At 36.1% G+C, this 18,526-nt stretch overlaps 1 protein-coding gene across 2 annotated transcripts in view; it reads right to left on the bottom strand.

The window, feature by feature from the left end:
• Nucleotides 1-1,526: 1,526 nt before the first annotated feature.
• Nucleotides 1,527-18,526, bottom strand: part of LOC150077091 (uncharacterized) — a 347,053-nt gene continuing 330,053 nt past the window's right edge. For both annotated transcript variants that reach the window (XM_090386103.1, XM_090386104.1), the window contains exon 12: nucleotides 1,527-1,984. In XM_090386103.1, coding sequence (XP_090242229.1) covers nucleotides 1,929-1,984 — 56 coding nt within the window. In that variant the 3' untranslated portion in view covers nucleotides 1,527-1,928. The remainder of the gene's footprint in view (nucleotides 1,985-18,526) is intronic.

Genomic DNA, 18,526 nt, shown 5'->3' with positions numbered 1-18,526 from the left:
ACCAGCTTCCACGGACATGCTGTTTTCAAACTCCATGATATCTTTGCTATGTCCCATAACTGCTACTTCATTACTTTTACTTGCATGACCAGATGCAAATTACCACTGCTCTAGCATACAAAATTGTTTGGCTTTTAATACTGTGAACTATGTAGCTCAGCCCATTATGGATGGAGTAGTCTAATCCAGTGATCACTAAGTGTATGTAATGCTTGGTTTAAGATTTTCCTTTTTTTAATTAACAGTTGATTATTTGTGCTTTAAGTAACAGAGCCAGTTGTTTTATTGTATGGTCCAGCACACATATTTCCTGTGTTACTTGTGTTGAGCTCATTTGCCCCCCCCTCCAACGTGTATGCATCTAGAATATGATTTATAGGTTCACCTGGACTTGTAAATGGTTTCATCCAGAGTATTTATAAAGAAAATGTGTAAGAAAGTCAGTTCTTCTGGGTATTTGTTTCATCTACCCCTTCACTGATCAGGAACAATAAGTTCTTAAAATGTATATATATATATATATGAGAAGGGGGCAGTTAGTTTCCATGATTAGGATCAATAGTCAGCAATTCAAAACCTGGTTATTTGATGTTCCTGCTTTCACGTTAGTGGGCTTGGTTTTGTTTAAAATTTTAATGGTGCATTAGCAGCAGTGGCTATTATGCGCCAAGAAAAACATTAGTGGGTCTCAATCTTTAGGTTTTGTCCAATGTGTGTTTAATTAGATTTCGAATCTTTTCTCATGCAACATTTTTCTTATATTAAATGCAAGAATCTCAATAAGAAAATATCAATAAGGAAATATCTATCATACCAAATATTTCTTTATGAATTGTACTTTGAGTTTCTTTTATTATCCAATAATATTAGATAGATAAAAATATGGATGGTCTCACAAAAAATGAAAGTTACACTCAAAACTAATATTTCTAAAAAAAAAAAAAAATTAAATACATAATTTTAGAGATAGAGAGAGATTTGTTGTAGCAATACACTCATCTTTTTGCATTTCTTGTTTGAGAATTGTTTAATTCTATATGAAACTTTATTACTACTACATAAAAATGAGGTAGAGGAAGGGACTCTTTGCTTCAACATATTTTGATTAATTTTCTTCGCCAATACACAGTTATAGTAGATAGCACAATTTATATCTTTTTCATGTAAAGTTATACATATAAGAGACACAGCAGAGGAGAATACATCCAATACTGGAAATTTCAGATATTCCAGCAAAGAAAGATTATTCTCCTTTCTTCAAATTTTCAGACTAAGAAATTTTGGTTAATCCAATAAAATTGCCTCCAGATAAGGAACTATATGTAGTTGAACAAATATTTTTAATTTTTCAAATGGAAAATAAGTTTTAATGTTTATGATTTTATAGTAATTGTGTGTAAATTTAATTGACTAATAACCTCACCAATCATTCAGAAATGTTTTATTAGGTGTACTACAAAAATATACTAAACAGAAATGATTTACATATGTAATATACATATTTTTGTATGTACTTGTGTATGTCATTAACCAAAAGATTGAATTTTATTTTATATTTTAAGGGGATTTTAATAAGCTTAAAGTAAAACAGAACAAAAATCAATTAAAAAGAAATCTTAACCAACAAGTTTAGGAAGAATTATCAATCTATTTATATATTTGGCACCCTCATTACAGGTCAAATGTGCATCAGGGAAATTATTTGCAATAATAAATTTATGTATCACGGTACATAGTGGTATCTGTTTTTACAAATAAATATAACAGTAGTCCCTAAGTCATTAAAAAAGTATTTCCACCTTTCTTTATTCCAGATTCCACTTATGCAGCTTTATGAATAAAACTTTTCTTTTAATGATTTAATGAGTGGACAATTCAGCTGTAAAACATGGAAGATAATTTTTCCCCCTTTATTCTTTCTTAAATATTTACTTGCTGTTCTTATTTTTCAGTAGCTGGTAGAGCATTCCTCGTTCTAATGCTTCTGCAAGAAAAGTTAAAATTATCAGTACACTAGCAGTCAATAATTTTAAAGGATTTACCTTCCCTCTTCAGAAACTTAAAGAGTGAGAAAATCATATAAAGAAAGATACATACAGCAAACAGATATACATAATATTATTAAATTAATAAAAATATCCATAATGCTATCAACAATTTTTAAATCAAGTCCCTCACTGGATTACCAAAATTATGGTTAGACAAACTGAACTATGCTTCCTTTTGTGTCGTAACTGTGTTAAGGGTTATTAAAATAATATATATTCATATCATTTTATGCTTTCTTAGAGAAGTGAAAATGTGGGCACTTCCATAACACTTATGGCAAGATGAGAGATTACACTTGTTTGGTTTACTTTTAATGTTTATGCTTTTATCACTTCTTAAAGACTGTTGCAGACTATTCTTTAGAAATTCTGAACCAAAGCTTTGCTTATAATAAGAGTCCTATTGCCTTGACTTGGCTGTCAAGGGCATTACCAAAATTTCATCATGAGGGATAAGTGAGTTTTGGTTTTGTCTCACCTGACTGAATATCCTCTCATACTCAGCACTGCTATGAGAAATTGTTAAAATGCCAAGCTCGACTTCAGGCAATTTGTTATATTTCAAGTTTTTTGATTCGCCAGTTTCCCAATGAAGGACCATTATACAATTCTTTTTTCAAACAGCTTCTGTAAGATGAAATTAATTGACAAACTTATACTACAAAATCACTAATGCATCATCTGCTTCTTTATCTTTAATCTTTTTCTTTGTGAGTTTATAAGCACTATGTGGGCTTAGGGTGAAAATTTCATCCTCATTCATTTTACTTTTTTTCCTCTAAGAGCTCCTCTAATTTGCTTAGTTACCAAATTTTAAAGTCCATATATTCAAAGTTTTTTTCTTTGTATGGAAGTCCTTTTGTAGATCTCATCAGGCACATTGTATGCCTTTCAACCCATTCAAAAAGCTTGATATCTTTTTTTTTATTTGGTGCTATCACCAAATTTGAACAATTGCTTTCCACATTTGAATAACAATGTTCCTATTTCCACAATCAAATGTACAAGAAATCATTGACAGGACATCATGGAACTTCTTGGCACCTGTCTACACTGCCCAAGAACATTTTGTTGAACTGAATCAATTTATTTGAGAATTCTTTCTTTCTTTCTCTACTGTTTATCAATAGCATTATTTTGGGGTTGCAATTCCCCAAGTGTGAGACCTTTCATTTTCCTGCATTAAAACACAGCCCCCACTTTTTTGACCATCCCAAAGTCTATCTAAGTCATCCTGTAAAGTGTTGCTTGTTACTAATTACTCTACTGACCTTATCATCTGCAAATTTTAGCATCATATCCTGGTAGTGATCCTTGGGAAACCCTGCTTCTTACATTAGCCAAATCTGAAAGTAACCATTAAGCATAACATTACAGGCCGCCCTGAAATCCACCTAAGGATTTTTCCTGAATCCAATGCGTTCCAGCTTATACACTGACAATCTCATGTGGAAGTGAGTCAAATGCATTGCTGAAATCAAATTAAACAATGCAGAAATTATTTCCTAGATCCAGCTCATTAGAGACACTATCAAAATAGCTCATTAGAGACACTATCAAAATAGCTTTGTGTTTAATCAATCTTGGCTTACAAGATTGATTAAACACGATTTTCACTTAACAAAAGTGCCATCTTTCCTTCAGAATTACATTTCTAACTAAATGATCCTGTAATGCACTGTTTATCACTGCCTCCATGATTTAACCTACCACTGAAGTTAGACAGATTAGTCTGTACTTTAACCACAAGGGAATAGCAGAAGAATGCATTGACACTCATTTGGTTCAGTGCATTATCCTGCTCATTCAATCAAACTGGATACATACCAACTCCAGGAGCCTCACTTGCCTTCAGGCTCAAAAGCATTAGGGAAAACAAAAATGAGACTAGAAACATGTTCCAGGCCTAGTAACTGATGAGCATAATGAACATAATTAACAACTAAATATTCCAGAATATTGAAAGAATATTTGCTGATGCTATCGAGGCACAGTTAGGTGGGTTGGAAAACTGCTAGCTTGGGGGGGGGGGGGATACATGGACTAATAGATTAACAGTAGTCACTGGCAGAGGTGAAAGTGATTCTTGCACTGCTTCTATTAAAATGACAAGCAGCCTGGAAAACAAGATCCATGGGATTCCAGAGGCAGCTGGGAGTCATTGCAGAACAAGTAAATGCATGGGCTGTGTTAGGGTAGCTAAGAATAGAAACAGGTACATGTATACTTGTATGTGCACCAATACTAGAAGTTTGATAAATAAATTTGATGAATTTGAGGTGTTGGTCAAAACTTCAAAGACAGATATTGTTGGGACAACAGAGACTTGGTGTCACACAGATATAAGGAATGCAGAACTGGAATTTGGGGAGTACAATGTCTACAGAAGGGATAGACAGGATAGGAAGGGAGGAGGGGTTATGCTATTAGTTAAGAAATACATAAAATCCAAGGAAGTGAAGCCAGTCGACATTGCCGGACAGTGCAGTGTTGAGTCAGTTTGGTGTGACAAGAGCACTGGGAAAGAAAAATTGAGAGTAGGAATGTGCTATAGGTCTAGACTCTGATAAGAATAATAAACAACTGTACAGAGAAATAGTGGGCCAGTAACTCAGAGTGTCTTATAATGGGAGATTTTAATTTCCCAGATATTGACTGGAATTTGTGGGTTGGTCACTCACACCCTAGCAAGGCTTTTGTGGATTTATTGGATCATTGTTGTCTACAGCAACATGTTCGGGAGGCAACTAGAGGGAGTAATACTCTTGATCTGATTATCAGTAGTGATTCTTGATGCATTAAGAATCTGCAGATAAAGGAACCACTAGGTGGCAGTGATCAACAGTTTGCAAAAGTGGGATTTACTCAAAGAGGTAACTACCGTCAGGTGTAAAGGGAAGGGCTTTTGCTTTCATAAAGGTGACTACTGTGGTCTGAGACAGAATTTAAATTCTATACGGTGGGACCAACTGATGATGTTACCAACAGCAAATTCAAAATGGGAAGCATTCAAAGAATTAATCTTGGAAGCTACTAGGCTTTTCATACCAACTAAGAAATATTGTTCAAGGTTTAGGCCTAATGGAGGTCAGATGAAGAAAATTGCATGGGATACATATAAATTAACAGGTGACACCGAAGTCTATGATAGATATAAGCTGGTCTGTAACCAAGTCACAAAGGAGACTAGGCAGGAAAAGGCAGATTACGAGAAAACTTTGGCAAAGGATGCAAAGAAAAACAGCAAAGAGTTCTTTACTTATGTAAACTCTAGAAGGGGATGAATCAGATTGGTCCCCTTGATATCAATGGTTCAAGTTTTGATGATCCTGCTCAGGTAGCTAACAAAATAAATGAATATTCTTCATTCACATATGAGGAGTTATTCAGGGAGGGGAATGCCAGAGGTGTATTAAAGTCTGGCAGTAAGCTAGATAATCTTGTAATAATTGAGAGTAAAGTGGAGGAGAAATTGTTGAGGGTACTGGAGTGGATGGAATCTATCCAGTTATATTAAAGGATGCAGCAAAGGAAGTAAGCAAACCCTTCACATAATTATGAGAGTTTCCTTGTACTCAGGGGAGGTACTCATGGAGATGTGCAAATGTGACCCCAATTCACAAAGGAGAATCAAAGGGTGACACAAGTAATTATAGACATGTTAGTTTAACTTCATTTCCAGGGAAATTAATGGAGGCACTGGTTAAAGAAGCACTGCAGGATCATCTAGACAAGACTTCAGTTACAGCTCGGACACAGCATGGTTTTGTTAAGGGGAAGTCTTGTCTGACCAATTTGATTGGATACTATGATGTGGTCACAAAGGAACTGGATGCAAGGAATAACTTTGATATCATATACTCGGATCTTAGAAAGGCTTTTGATACTGTTGCACATGGAAGACTGCTGCACAAATTGGAGCAGTGTGGCATTGGAGGCAAATTGCTGCTATGGATAAAGGGATGGTTGAGTGGGAGAAGACAGAGTGGTAATCAATGGACACTGCTCTTCGAGGACTTAATATAATTAGGGGAGTCCCCCCAGGGTTCAGTGTTGGGTCTATTGTTGTTTTCTGTATTTATTAATGATACTGATGAAGGTATATCAGGCTTAATAAGTTTTCAGATGATACAAAGGGTGGAAGGTTGGTTAATTACAGTAATCAAGTTATGATACTGCAATAAGATCTAAAAAATTTAAGCAGATGAGCTGAGAAATGGCAGTTGAAGTTTAACATTGACAAATGTAAGGTACTGCATATGGGTAGCAGTAATCCCAGATTAGCATATTAACTCTGTGATATTACACTCAGGGTAGTGGAAAATGAAAAAAATCTGTGGGTAATTGTGCAGTCAGATATAAAGTTCTCTGAGCAGTGCAGACAGGCTGCCAGGAAAGCTCATGGGGTTTTGTTAATGATATTTTTATACAGGAAATTTGTTTGCAGGGATAAGGATGTGATTATTCTATTGTTCAAGGCAATGGTTAGGACACATCTTGAATACTGCAATGGCATTTTTTCATGTTTTCCATAGCGGAGGAATAAGCTGGTCTTAATAAGGTACTGCAAATGTTTGGATAAATGGATCCTAACATTGAAAGAGTCAAAGGTTGGCAAACAGATCCAAGATGCACTTGTTTTGGTACAGGGAGATTAATAATGTGAAGAAATAGAATAACGTGCAATGTAAACTAGACATATTTTTAAACAAATTACTGCTGTCTCTAATGTCGGAGACAACAATGTTATTAGTACATCAATTCACAAAACTTCTCCTGATGACGATCCAATATCTTCGACCAGTTACTCTGAAAAGCTAAAGTTGATGACCCTTCCACCCTTGTGTCCTTTACCTCCCCTTCCAATTCATATAGCCTCCATATTTAATTAAAAAATTACTCAGTGCACCAAGTGCATTCAGCTGATCACATTAAAAGTAAATACACATTATTTGTACTGTATTCTGTTTTATATTTTTATTTTATAACTTCTATGTACTTTGTATTAAAGATAAATGAACATTACTTTTACTGTAGTATTTCATTTTAAATTTTCTTTTTATAACTTTTGTTTTATTTGTAGTATATAACCATAAATAACAGTCTTATGTTCAACTTACAACAAGATCATTAAGAAATAATAAAGTCTGCCAAGAATTTCTTTCTTCTAATCACTACCTTCAATAAATGTGTAGGACTCTATTTGATTTACTTAAAATTGGTATGCCTGCATCAAACATGCGAGAGGCATTCAATAAGTTATCTAGGTACTTGCCATAGTTATACTTCAATGATTCATGATGTTCCTACATATCTTAACTTGAATCATACTACAATAGACTTTCAGAATAACAGCACCTTCGGTGATTCAAGGCACCATTATTTTGATTTTTCCGTTATCTAGAAATTTTTATTTTTAATGTATTTAATGCAGAAATGAAGCCAAATAAGAAACAGAGATTAAGAAGGCAATTTTATTAACTGCACATAAAAATACAAACGTGTTGATGATCCAATTCTATATTCTGCCATTAATACACCTGCTTACACTCAGTTCTATTTTCTTCATTACATCAAGTTTAGTCTGGTGGGTCGCACAGTGGTATCGTCACTGTCCTCCCCATACCTGGTGAAAAAGCCCCGGGTTCAAATCCCGTGTTGATAATGCGAGGAACTTTTATAGGCTTTTTTCACTACATGGCTGAGTTAGTGGGTCTCAGGCGTAGATAGCAAGGTTTTTCCCCCAGAAACTGGGGTTTTTCGTCCAGCAAAACAGGCAAATCGAGCACAGAACACATACAATTTACAGACACAATACACATGGGTATATGAATTAACTTTCCGAATAACCCTAATGTAATAGTTTGGATTATATCAAGTTTATAACTAAGCTTTAATGTTGTTGTTCTTTTCTTCTCTGTATGAGGGTTATTAACTTTAGGGGCTACAGCGAGGGGTTTTTAATTTAAAATAAATGTAAAACAGTGGTATAATCCATGATATCAGCACAGAATTCACTTTTAAAATGGCAAACATAAACAAATACAGTAATCATGTGACTTGCAGTTTTCTTTTCCCAGCACTGCAAGACATCTGATCTCAATGTGCTGTTAATCTACTATAATTTTGATCTCACTAGGTTTTCAGGTTAGGCTGCTGCACTAACAGAAAGAAGGAAGACACCTGTATCAAATTATGGATTTGCTGAAATTGGAGCACCGTTCAGTCATCAGGTTTCTCACCAAAGAAGGAAATGGGCCAAAGGCCATTCACAAAAGGATTGTGGGTGTGTATGGCAACAGCGCACCTTCAGAGTATCGGGTGAAATTCTGGTCAAAACAATTCAAGTGGAGTAGAGTCCTTCAATGCCTGTGACAGCGACCACTCCAGAAATATGCCAAGCTATGGAAACCCTTGTCCTGAGTGAGAAGTTTAAAAGGTGTCCCAAATCTCTAGGGAATATGACATATCTGAGGGACCTGTTATAACCATCCTCCATGAACATTTGGGGATGACTAAGGTCACTGCAAGGTGGGTCCCCAGATTTCTGACCCCTGTGAAGAAGCAATTCAGAGTACAGTGTTGTGAGGAGAATTTAAGGCTTTATGAAAGGGATCCTGAAACTTTCATCTCCAAAATTGTTATGGGTGATGAAACGTGTGTTTATCACTACGATCCTGAGACCAAGCAAGAATCAATGCAATGGAAGCACAAAGATTCTTCCCCACCCAAAAAATTTCAGACACAATCTTCAGTTGGCAAGATTATGGCCACCATTTTCTGGGATGCTGAGGGAATTTTGTACATTCACTACTTGGAACACAACAGCCACCGAGGAATTGTATGCATCCTTACTGTACAACATAAGGGACCTGGTCAATCATTGTAAAACTTCAACCAAAAAATACACGATGTTCATCTTCATAGACTTTGAGGGCACTTTTGACTCCCTGTGGTGGGAGAGTGCCCTCAGGTCTCTCAGGCTCGCAAATTGCGACAAGCTTTTGTACCAAGTTATAAGGTCATACTTTAAAAATCGCCAGATCAAAGTAATATCACAGCATCTAGTTTACTCTAAATTCATTTCCAGAGGATGCTCACAGGGCTCTGATCTTAGGCCTCTTCTCTAGAATTCTGTGCTAGATCGATGGCTTATAAAAGTAAATCCCAACTGTTGTAAAATCGCCTATGCAGATGACCTTGTGTTACGTATCCCAGGTAAATCAAGGCTAGTATTGGAGACTAATGGTAAGGAAACACTGGAAGATCTACAGAATTGGACGACTATAAACAAACTCCAAATCTGAGTCATAAACCAAAATCAAAACTGATTTTTAACCATAAACTTGATTATAACAGTCCACTATCAATCAAAATTAATAACGTGCAAATTCCGTATGTCCCACAAAATAAATATCTGGGACTGTTAATTGACGATAAATTCTCTATTATTCCACATGTCAAGAATCTGGCAGTGAAAATTAAGAATTTTACAGCAAATATGATATGTTGCTCGCAAACAGATTAGGGCATCAAACATCAAATGTTAGCACTATATTACAGGGCAATATTTTTGCCAATAATATCATATGCAGCAACTGTATGGTTCCTACAGGTAACTCACATGAAAGTAAAGGCTAAATTATTATCAATACAGTACATTATGATTCTGGCAACCCATAGATGTAGGACAATTTCCATTAGACCTATATGTGGCATTCAGGAGAATGATTTCGTATTTAAAGAAAGGTCAGTCAGTTAAACTTTTAACATTGAAAGTAACCCTCTTTTAGATATAAAACAAGAGAAGACTAACCTATGGTCAAAATTTATTATAGTTTAGAAGAATAGATGGCAGAATAGTGATACTGGTAGAACTACTAAGTGTTTTATACAGGATGCTTCATTTGCTACTAACAAAGAAATAAAGAAGTGGTTTTAATCATTAATGACAACCTCATTTATATTAACAGGACATGGGTCGCTGAAAGATAAGCTTTGTAGTATAGGACTCGAAACTGATCCCTGTTGCACTTGTGGTGACAGGGAGGACTGGAAATGTGCTACTATCATGCTCTTTGTATCAAGATCTAAGACTGGAGCTATTTCAACAAACTCAACCCATTAATAAGGACAATGTATACATTTTGGTGCAATACGTCAATAACTTTAAGGCTTTCCAGTGGTTTTTCAGCAAGGTCTTTGAAAGAAGAGTAGTCATTTTGAGCAATATTGTATGATGAACCTAGAAGAGTTCATGAAATTTTGTGTCATATGCATGTATAGTATTATATAATATTTACAATAGGAACATATGTAAATAATACTTCCAAGATTGGTAAAAAATGATTTTATTATTTATATGGATTGTATATGTATATATTTATTTGTACTTATTTGTTATTATGGCTTGATCCTGGTTAATCAAGTCTCTTTTGGTCCATGGTATGGACTAGGGATGACTGCCCAACAATTTTGGGAAATGACAGCTTATGTCTGTTTCTTCTAGAACTTAGAAGTTAGAAATGGTACTTCCATGGGTTAGAATTTACTTAAATATAGACTGAGGTACTACACCACTAGTCTTTTTTCCTCCTTCCCTGGTTGGGCAGCTCGAGGAATATTTTTCGTCTATCGGTATAGCACTTCCTCCGATGGATGTCCTATTGGTGCGCTATGCACTAGACAGTAGAGCAAGGCCCAGGCACTGGGAAACGACTGTCCAGGTGCGTTTGTTTCTTGGCAGCAAAATTTCCCAAAACACAAAATTGTCAAGGTGGAGTTGGACTTATGTCTAGGGGCCACCCAAAAAGAAGAACACAGAGAGAGAGAGAGAGAGAATGTCAGTGTATATAAATCTTGTATATAAATGAAAATCTTCAGAATGTATATAAAATTGTGTATAAATAAATGAATGAATGTACAATGTAAGGGATGTCATAAAGGAAAACTGCCATGCAAAACTTTCCTGAGGCATGCTATTGCTGATGCTTTGGAAGACTTTACAGAACTTACCCATCCACCTCACATTCCATATCTGGCCCCCCAGTGACCATTTCCTGTTTCAACACCTCAAGAAAAATGTACATGGATGTTGCTTTGCTGATGATAATGAACTGAAGTCTGCTGTTTCTACACTCTTTGATGGAGAGAACAAAATTTTATTTGTCTGGCACCTCCTCATTAATAACAAAATGATACAAGTATATTGAAGTTCAGGGGAGTTACATTTAAAAATAAAAAAAGATTTTTTCCTCTATCTCATTTCCTTCATAGGTCGGTAGATAATTTATTGAATGCCCCTCGTAAGTCTACAAAGAGAACCATACTTCTTTAGTCAATTTTGCAAGCTATATTTCTAATTTGATCAGTGATGGCATAAATATCACATGGAGTTTACTACTGACCACAATAAATAGCATTTATAGTGAAATAAATATTTTCATTGACCTTAACACACATGTAAAATAAGTTTAAGGCTATGGCTAGTATTTAGTACTGGCTACCCATGATCTCAGTTTAGTTTTAAGAAGAAAAAAAAAAAGCAAGTATTGGATCCATCCAATTTTGACATTTTTTGTAACAGCCAGTTTTTATTATTATTAGCATTGGCATATGATGCAAGAAAGTAAGTTTATATAGCATCAGCCACAAAAAAAAAAAAAAAAAAACCCTTCCCATTTCACCCATCCATTCGCTCCAAATGTTTATTTAGTTCTGCCTTGAATTTATTTAAGGTGTTGATTGCCACTACAACAGATGGAAGTTTGTAACAACTATCAACCACCCTCTGGCTAAAAACATATTTTTGCACATGTATTATACAATTGTCTTTCCTCAATTATAATTTATGTCCCCTCAGGTGAGTAATCTGAGCAAGAGGAAGAATCCCATCAGCACTGAGCTTGCTCGGACCATTCAACACCTCAGATCACCTCACAGGTGCCTAGTCTCCATGTTACAATTTGCGGTACTTAAGCCTTTCTTGGTAACGACAACCCTTTGTTCCACTCACCAATGTCATTGTCCCATTCTATACTCATTCCATCAGCTCTATATCCTTCCTAAAATGAGGCCTCCAGACCTGTATGCAGTACTCAAGGTATGACTAGCAAAATTCCTGTATATCATTGACAAGACACCATCAGCTACTACTCTTGCAGCCTGTTTGCACTGTCAGAAAACTTCATATCTGACTGCACAATTACCCCAGGTCCATTTCATTCTCCACTACCCTAAGTGTAGTACCACCATGTTGGTACATTACTCTGGGGTTGATGCTACCCATATGCAGTACTTTCCATTTGTCAATGTTAAACTTCAGTTGCCACCTCTAAAACATCTATCCAACTTTTCTAGATCCTGTTGCAGTAAAATACTGTTATTAACAACCCTGCCAACCTTTGTATCATCTGGAAACTTGGACATTAAGCCTGATACAACCCTGCCAACTTGATAGATACAAGTTGATCTGTAACCAAGTTACAAAGGAAGTTAGGCAGGCGAAGGCAGATTACGAGAAATCTTTTGCAAGGGATGCAAAGAAAAACAGCAGAGAGTTCTTTACTTATGTAAACTCTAGAAGGAAGGGGATGAATCAGATTGGTCCACTTGATACCGATGGGTCAACTGTTGATGATCCTGCTCAGGTAGCTAACAAACTAAATGAATATTTTGCATCGACATTCACACATGAGTTATTTAGCGAGGGGAAAGCCAGGGGTGTATTCAATTCTAGCAGTAAGCTAGAGAATCTTGTAATAACTGAGAGTAAAGTGGAGGAGAAACTGTTGAAGATAAACACAAGAAAGGTACCTGGGGTGGATGGAATCTATCCAGTTATATTAAAGGAGGCAGCAGAGGAAGTAAGCAAACCCTTAGCCATAATTATGAGAGCTTCCTTGGACTCAGGGGAGGTACCCGCAGACTGAAGATGTGCAAATGTGACCCCAATTCACAAAGGAGGATCAAAGGCTGACACAAGCAATTATAGACCTGTGAGTTTAACTTCTGTTCCAGGAAAATTAATGGAGACACTGGTTAAAGAAGCACTGCAGGATCATTTAGACAAGACTTCAGTTATAGCTCGGACACAGCATGGTTTTGTTAAGGGGAAGTCTTGCCTGACCAATTTGATTGGATACTATGATGCAGTCACAAAGGAACTGGATGCAGGGAATAACTTTGATATTATATGCTTGGATCTTAGAAAGGCTTTGGATACTGTTGCACATGGAAGACTGCTGCACAAATTGGAGCAGTGTGACATTGGAGGCAAATTGCTGCTGTGGATAAAGGGGTGGTTGAGGGGGAGAAGACAGAGAGTGGTAATCAATGGACACTGCTCATCGTGGACTAATGTTATTAGTGGAGTCCCTCAGGGCTCAGTGTGGGGTCCATTATTGTTTTCTGTATTCATAAATGATATTGATGATGGTATATCAAGCTTAATGTTGAAGTTTGCAGACGATACAAAGGTGGGCAGGGTTGTCAATGACACTACTGACACTATGCTGCTGCAAAAGGATCTGGAAAGGTTGAGCAGATGGGCTGAGAGGTGGCAAATGAAGTTTAACATTGACAAATGTAAAGTACTACACATGGGAAACAGCAACCCCAGAGCAACGTATCAACTCTGTGGTACTACACTGACAGTGGCAGAGAATGAAAGGGACCTGGGGGTGGTTGTGCAGGCAGATATGAAGTTCTCTGAGCAGTGTAGACGGGTTGCAAGAGTAGCTCATGGTGTTTTGTCAATGATATATAGGAATTTTTCTAGCAGGGATAAGGAGGTGATTATTCCCTTATATAAGGCAATGGTCAGGCCACACCTAGAGTACTGTATACAGGTCTGGAGGCCTCATTTTAAGAAGGATGTAGAGCTATTGGAATGAGTACAGAGAAGGGCAACAAGATTAGTGAATGGAACAAAGGGGTGCTCTTACGAAGAAAGGCTTAAGTTTTGCAAATTACAGTGTCTGGAGACTAGGCACCAGCGAGGTGATCTGATAGAGGTGTATAAAGCATTGAATGGTTTGAGCATGCTCAATGCTGATGGGATTCTTCCTCTCGCTCAGAATAATCACCTGGGAGGGCATAAATTCAAATTGAGGAGGGACAGATGTAGGATAGACGTGCGGAAATTTACCTTTAGCCAGCGAGTGGTTGGTTGGTGGAACAGACTTCCATCCCTTGTCGTGGAAGTTGATAGCCTAAATAAGTTTAAGGCTCAGCTGGACAGGTATTTTGAACGAACAGAGGGGTGAAGTGGAAGTGGTTTTTTTTTTTTTGGCTGATGCTGCATAAGCTTGCTTTCTTGCATCAAATGCCTCTACTAATGCTAATGCTAAAGACACCATGAGCTACTACTCTTGCAGCCTGTTTGCACTGCTCAGAAAACTTCATATCTGACTGCACAATTACTCCAGGTCCATTTCATTCTCCACTACCCAAGTGTAGTGCCACCAAGTTGGTATATTACTCTGGGGTTGATGCTACCCATATGCAGTACTTTACATTTGTCAATGTTAAACTTCAGTTGCCACCTCTAAAACATCTATGCAACTTTTCTAGATCCTGTTGCAGTAAAATACTGTCATTAACAACCCTGCCAACCTCTGTATCATCTGGAAACTTGGACATTAAGCCTGATACACCTTCATCAATATCATTGATAAATATATAAAACAACAAAGGGCCCAACACTGAACCCTGGGAGACAACTAATAACATTAGTCCACAAAGAGTGGTGTCCATTGATTACCACTCTGTCTTCTCCCACTCAACCACCCTTTTATCCATAGCAGCAACTTGCCCTTAATGTCATAATGCTCCAATTTGTACAGTAGTGCTCAATGTGCAACAGTATCAAAAGTTTACCTGAAATTCAAGTATATGATAACAAAATTATTTTTTTGTTCCTTTGTGACCACATCATAGTATCCAATCAAATTGATTAGACCAGACTTGCCCTTAACAAACCTATGCTGTGTCTGAATTATTACTGCAGTCTTGTCTGGATGATCCTGCAATGCTTCTTTAGCCAGTGACTCCATTATTTTCTCCAGAACAGAAGTTAAGCTGCTTCAAGCACACAAATGAAAACCTCTTTGAAATGGCAAAATGTTAAGAAGCTGAGGAAGAAGAATTAAGCTGAAACTCCTGTTCCTTCCTTCACTCTTAAGTGGCTTGACAAAGCTTTTCAACACATAGAAAAAGCAATTGAGATTTTCGAGTCACAAGATTCAAATTTTGAGAGCACTAGAAAATTTGCTGCAGATTTAAAAAATGCTTATGCATGCTATCGTGAAATTTATAAAGAAAAGAGAAGACTATCTTGGAAACAAATGAATCTTGAAGCAGTTCTGATGAAGTAGATGACTCCTTGTCCTTCCGACAACGATGATGTTGAAGAATAATCATTCTTTAACATTTGTATGACATAAATAATTTCTTTATTATTCTAATTTGCTTGATTTTAAAGATTATGTTTTCATTTCTTTTGATAAATAAATCATTGTTTAAGCATAAACTATTGTTTTGTTGACCTTTATTAAACATTACTGTGGTCAAATTTCATCAATGAGAATGTAACCCTGTTTTTAACATTACGTTTATGGGAAATAAATTTCCACTTTACGAGTTTTCACTTTACAAGCGCACACTAGAAACGAATTTTTTTAACTTGTAAAGTCGGGAACTATCTGTATTTTTAAAAATACAGTGGAACTTCTCTATTATGAACTTCTATTTAATGAATTTTTCTATATTACGATTTTTTTCGCAAAACATTGCACCTTGAAACGAAATTACACGTAAAATTAACCCCATATAGTGAAGTGTTAGTCTTTCTATAACGAATTTTTAAAAAAATTAGTAAAAGCATTTTTGAAGATTTTCAAGCATTTGCTGCTAAACAGCTGCTCAAATATACAGCCCCCTTCCTTCCAAAATTGCGCATTAGCATCTGGAATTAAATAATCATCCTTTTAGTGAACACTTGTGGCCATTGACGCCTGTGGGAGGGTCTTTGTTTCATTTTTGTTACAGTTATTAAACCAAATGGATTTTCTTAAAAGTGGTCATAAACTTTACAATAAATAGGATAGATTTGTAAATTGATGTTGGCTCAGGAGAAAATGAAATTCGCTATGGTAAACCTTTAGCATGCTGCGCTGGCAATACATAGAATGCTACCATAGTCGGTTTTTAGTAACGCCTACTGAGTGACATTCGCTTCTCACCTCAACTGTACCACGTGACCTTCACGTCAATCATTATATGGTATGTCCATTCTTGTCTAATTGGACTCCCAGTAGATGGTTTTCATGATTTTTTTTTTTTTTTTTGTTTTTGTTTCATTCGTCATTAATCACATAGGCTTGTATTTGTATTTTTTTTTTTTATTTTTTTTTTTTTCTGAAAAGTAACATACAGCATACGTTAATCATAAATTTTCTTTTGTGTATATATGAATGAAAGTAGAATAAAAGAAATTCACAAAGTCGTATATTTCTTCAAAGTGAGTGATACTGTTGAACTGGCAAGGGAATGTCATTGAGTAGGCGGTACCTGTACTAACAATTCACTATATGGCCAGCGTAGCAAAGTTTGCGGTGTATGTATCGGCAAGAACTGCAGTAGAGTAATTTTTTACATTTGCGAAACAATGTCAAAGAGAAAGTGTTTAAGTATTCATGATAAAGCAAAGATTGTTATGATATTGATGAGGGTTTTAAGAAAAAAGATGTTGCAGAGAAATATGGCATACCTGCAAGCAGTTTATTTACAATTTCAAAAAAATCGAGAATCAATTTTAAATGCAATTGAAGGAGGAGCAGACAAGAAGCGAATTAAGTTGTGTATATACGAAGATGTTGATAAAGCTGTTCTAAAATGGGTGCAAATGACATGTGAAAAGAATATCCCAATATCGGGCCTAATAATTAAGCAACAAGCTCTGAAATTTGCACAGTCCCTTGGACATACAGAATTTAATGCGAGCACTGGGTGGCTAGATAAATTTAAGAAGCGCCACAGAATTGTGGAAAAGGTTATTTGTGGAGAAAGTGTTAATGTAAGCGAAGAAGATTGCAATAGTTGGAGGAACAATACCTTAAAGAAGATTTTGGAAGAATATGAGCGTAAGGATGTTTTTAATGCTGATGAAATGGGTTTATTCTTTAAATGTTTACCTGCTTTACTTGCTTTTAAGCATGATAAATGTTTTGGCGGAAAACAAAGCAAAGAAACAATCACTGTGCTAGTTGGAGCAAATATGACAGGAAGTGAATAATTAAGACTTTTAGTCATCGGAATATCAAAAAACTCAAGATGTTTTAGAGGCACAAAATCTTTGGAAGTTGACTACACCTTTTAATAAAAAAGCATGGATGACAAGTGATATTTTTGAAGAATGGATATTAAAACTAGACAAGCGTATAACAAAGGAAAATCGTGTTGGTAACTGACAACTGTCCGGCACATCCTGCCAAACTTAAAAGTGCAAAGTTGTTTTTACCACCAAACGTAACGTCAAAACTCTAGCCAATGGACCAAGGCATTATTGAAAATTTTAAATTTCATTATCGAAAGAGAATAATAATGAAGGTTGTCAATGCGTTATCAGAAAACAGAAACTTGGAGATTACAATTAACCTTAGAGATTGCATCTCTGAACTGGCAAAAGTTTGGACAAACGATGTCACTGAATATACTATTCAAAATTGTTTTTCGAAAGCGGGATTTGCATTGAATACAGAAGTCGAACAACGACTGGACGAACTAGATGAACTGCCCCTTTCACAAATGAAAAACTTTTGGACAGTATTAGAATCGTCCGGAAACATCGAAAATGGAATAACGCTGGATAGATATGTTTATGTAGACCACAGCAGAACATCCAAGTGAAGATGAAATACTGCTGAACAGTGTTAAACGCGACCATGATCACGAAGATATTAACGATGCTGCATCAGAACAACCCGTAGAAAAGCCAACTCGAGAAGAAATTATTAACGCTTGATTAACGGTTCATATGGGTTGGTTGGTTTTTTAGGAGCATTAGCAACTAAGGCCATATTGCTCCGTGATATGCGGTGGTCATTCCCCGACCTTTCCGCATCTTCTGTATTTGGTGGTGACGGTCTCGAATCCCGGTCTAATCAAGAAGCGTGTGCTACGCACTGCTGCTCCTTCCCACCTGGCTACGGAAGCGCCGGTTTGTATAGGTCTACAGTTTTGTGAAAATGTTCCTGATAATGTTTTTAATGCTCTGAACAAATGTGAGGTTTTCTTTGAGAATCAGACAATTTTTTAATTGTACTGTGCAAACGAAAATTACAGATTTTTTTTTTTTTTTTTTAATTTGTGATACTTACTGGCGAAAATTGTGTAAACTTAATTTAAATAAGTATATTTTTGAAATAAAATACATTAAAAACTAAATGTAGATTCGTTTTCATTTTTCTAATTAGATA

The sequence above is a fragment of the Mastigoproctus giganteus genome, chromosome 12 (genome assembly GCF_048544385.1).
Source record: "Mastigoproctus giganteus isolate SK-2022 chromosome 12, ASM4854438v1, whole genome shotgun sequence".
NCBI classification, from domain to species: domain Eukaryota; kingdom Metazoa; phylum Arthropoda; class Arachnida; order Uropygi; family Thelyphonidae; genus Mastigoproctus; species Mastigoproctus giganteus.
This window is presented reverse-complemented; position numbering and strand designations above follow the sequence as displayed.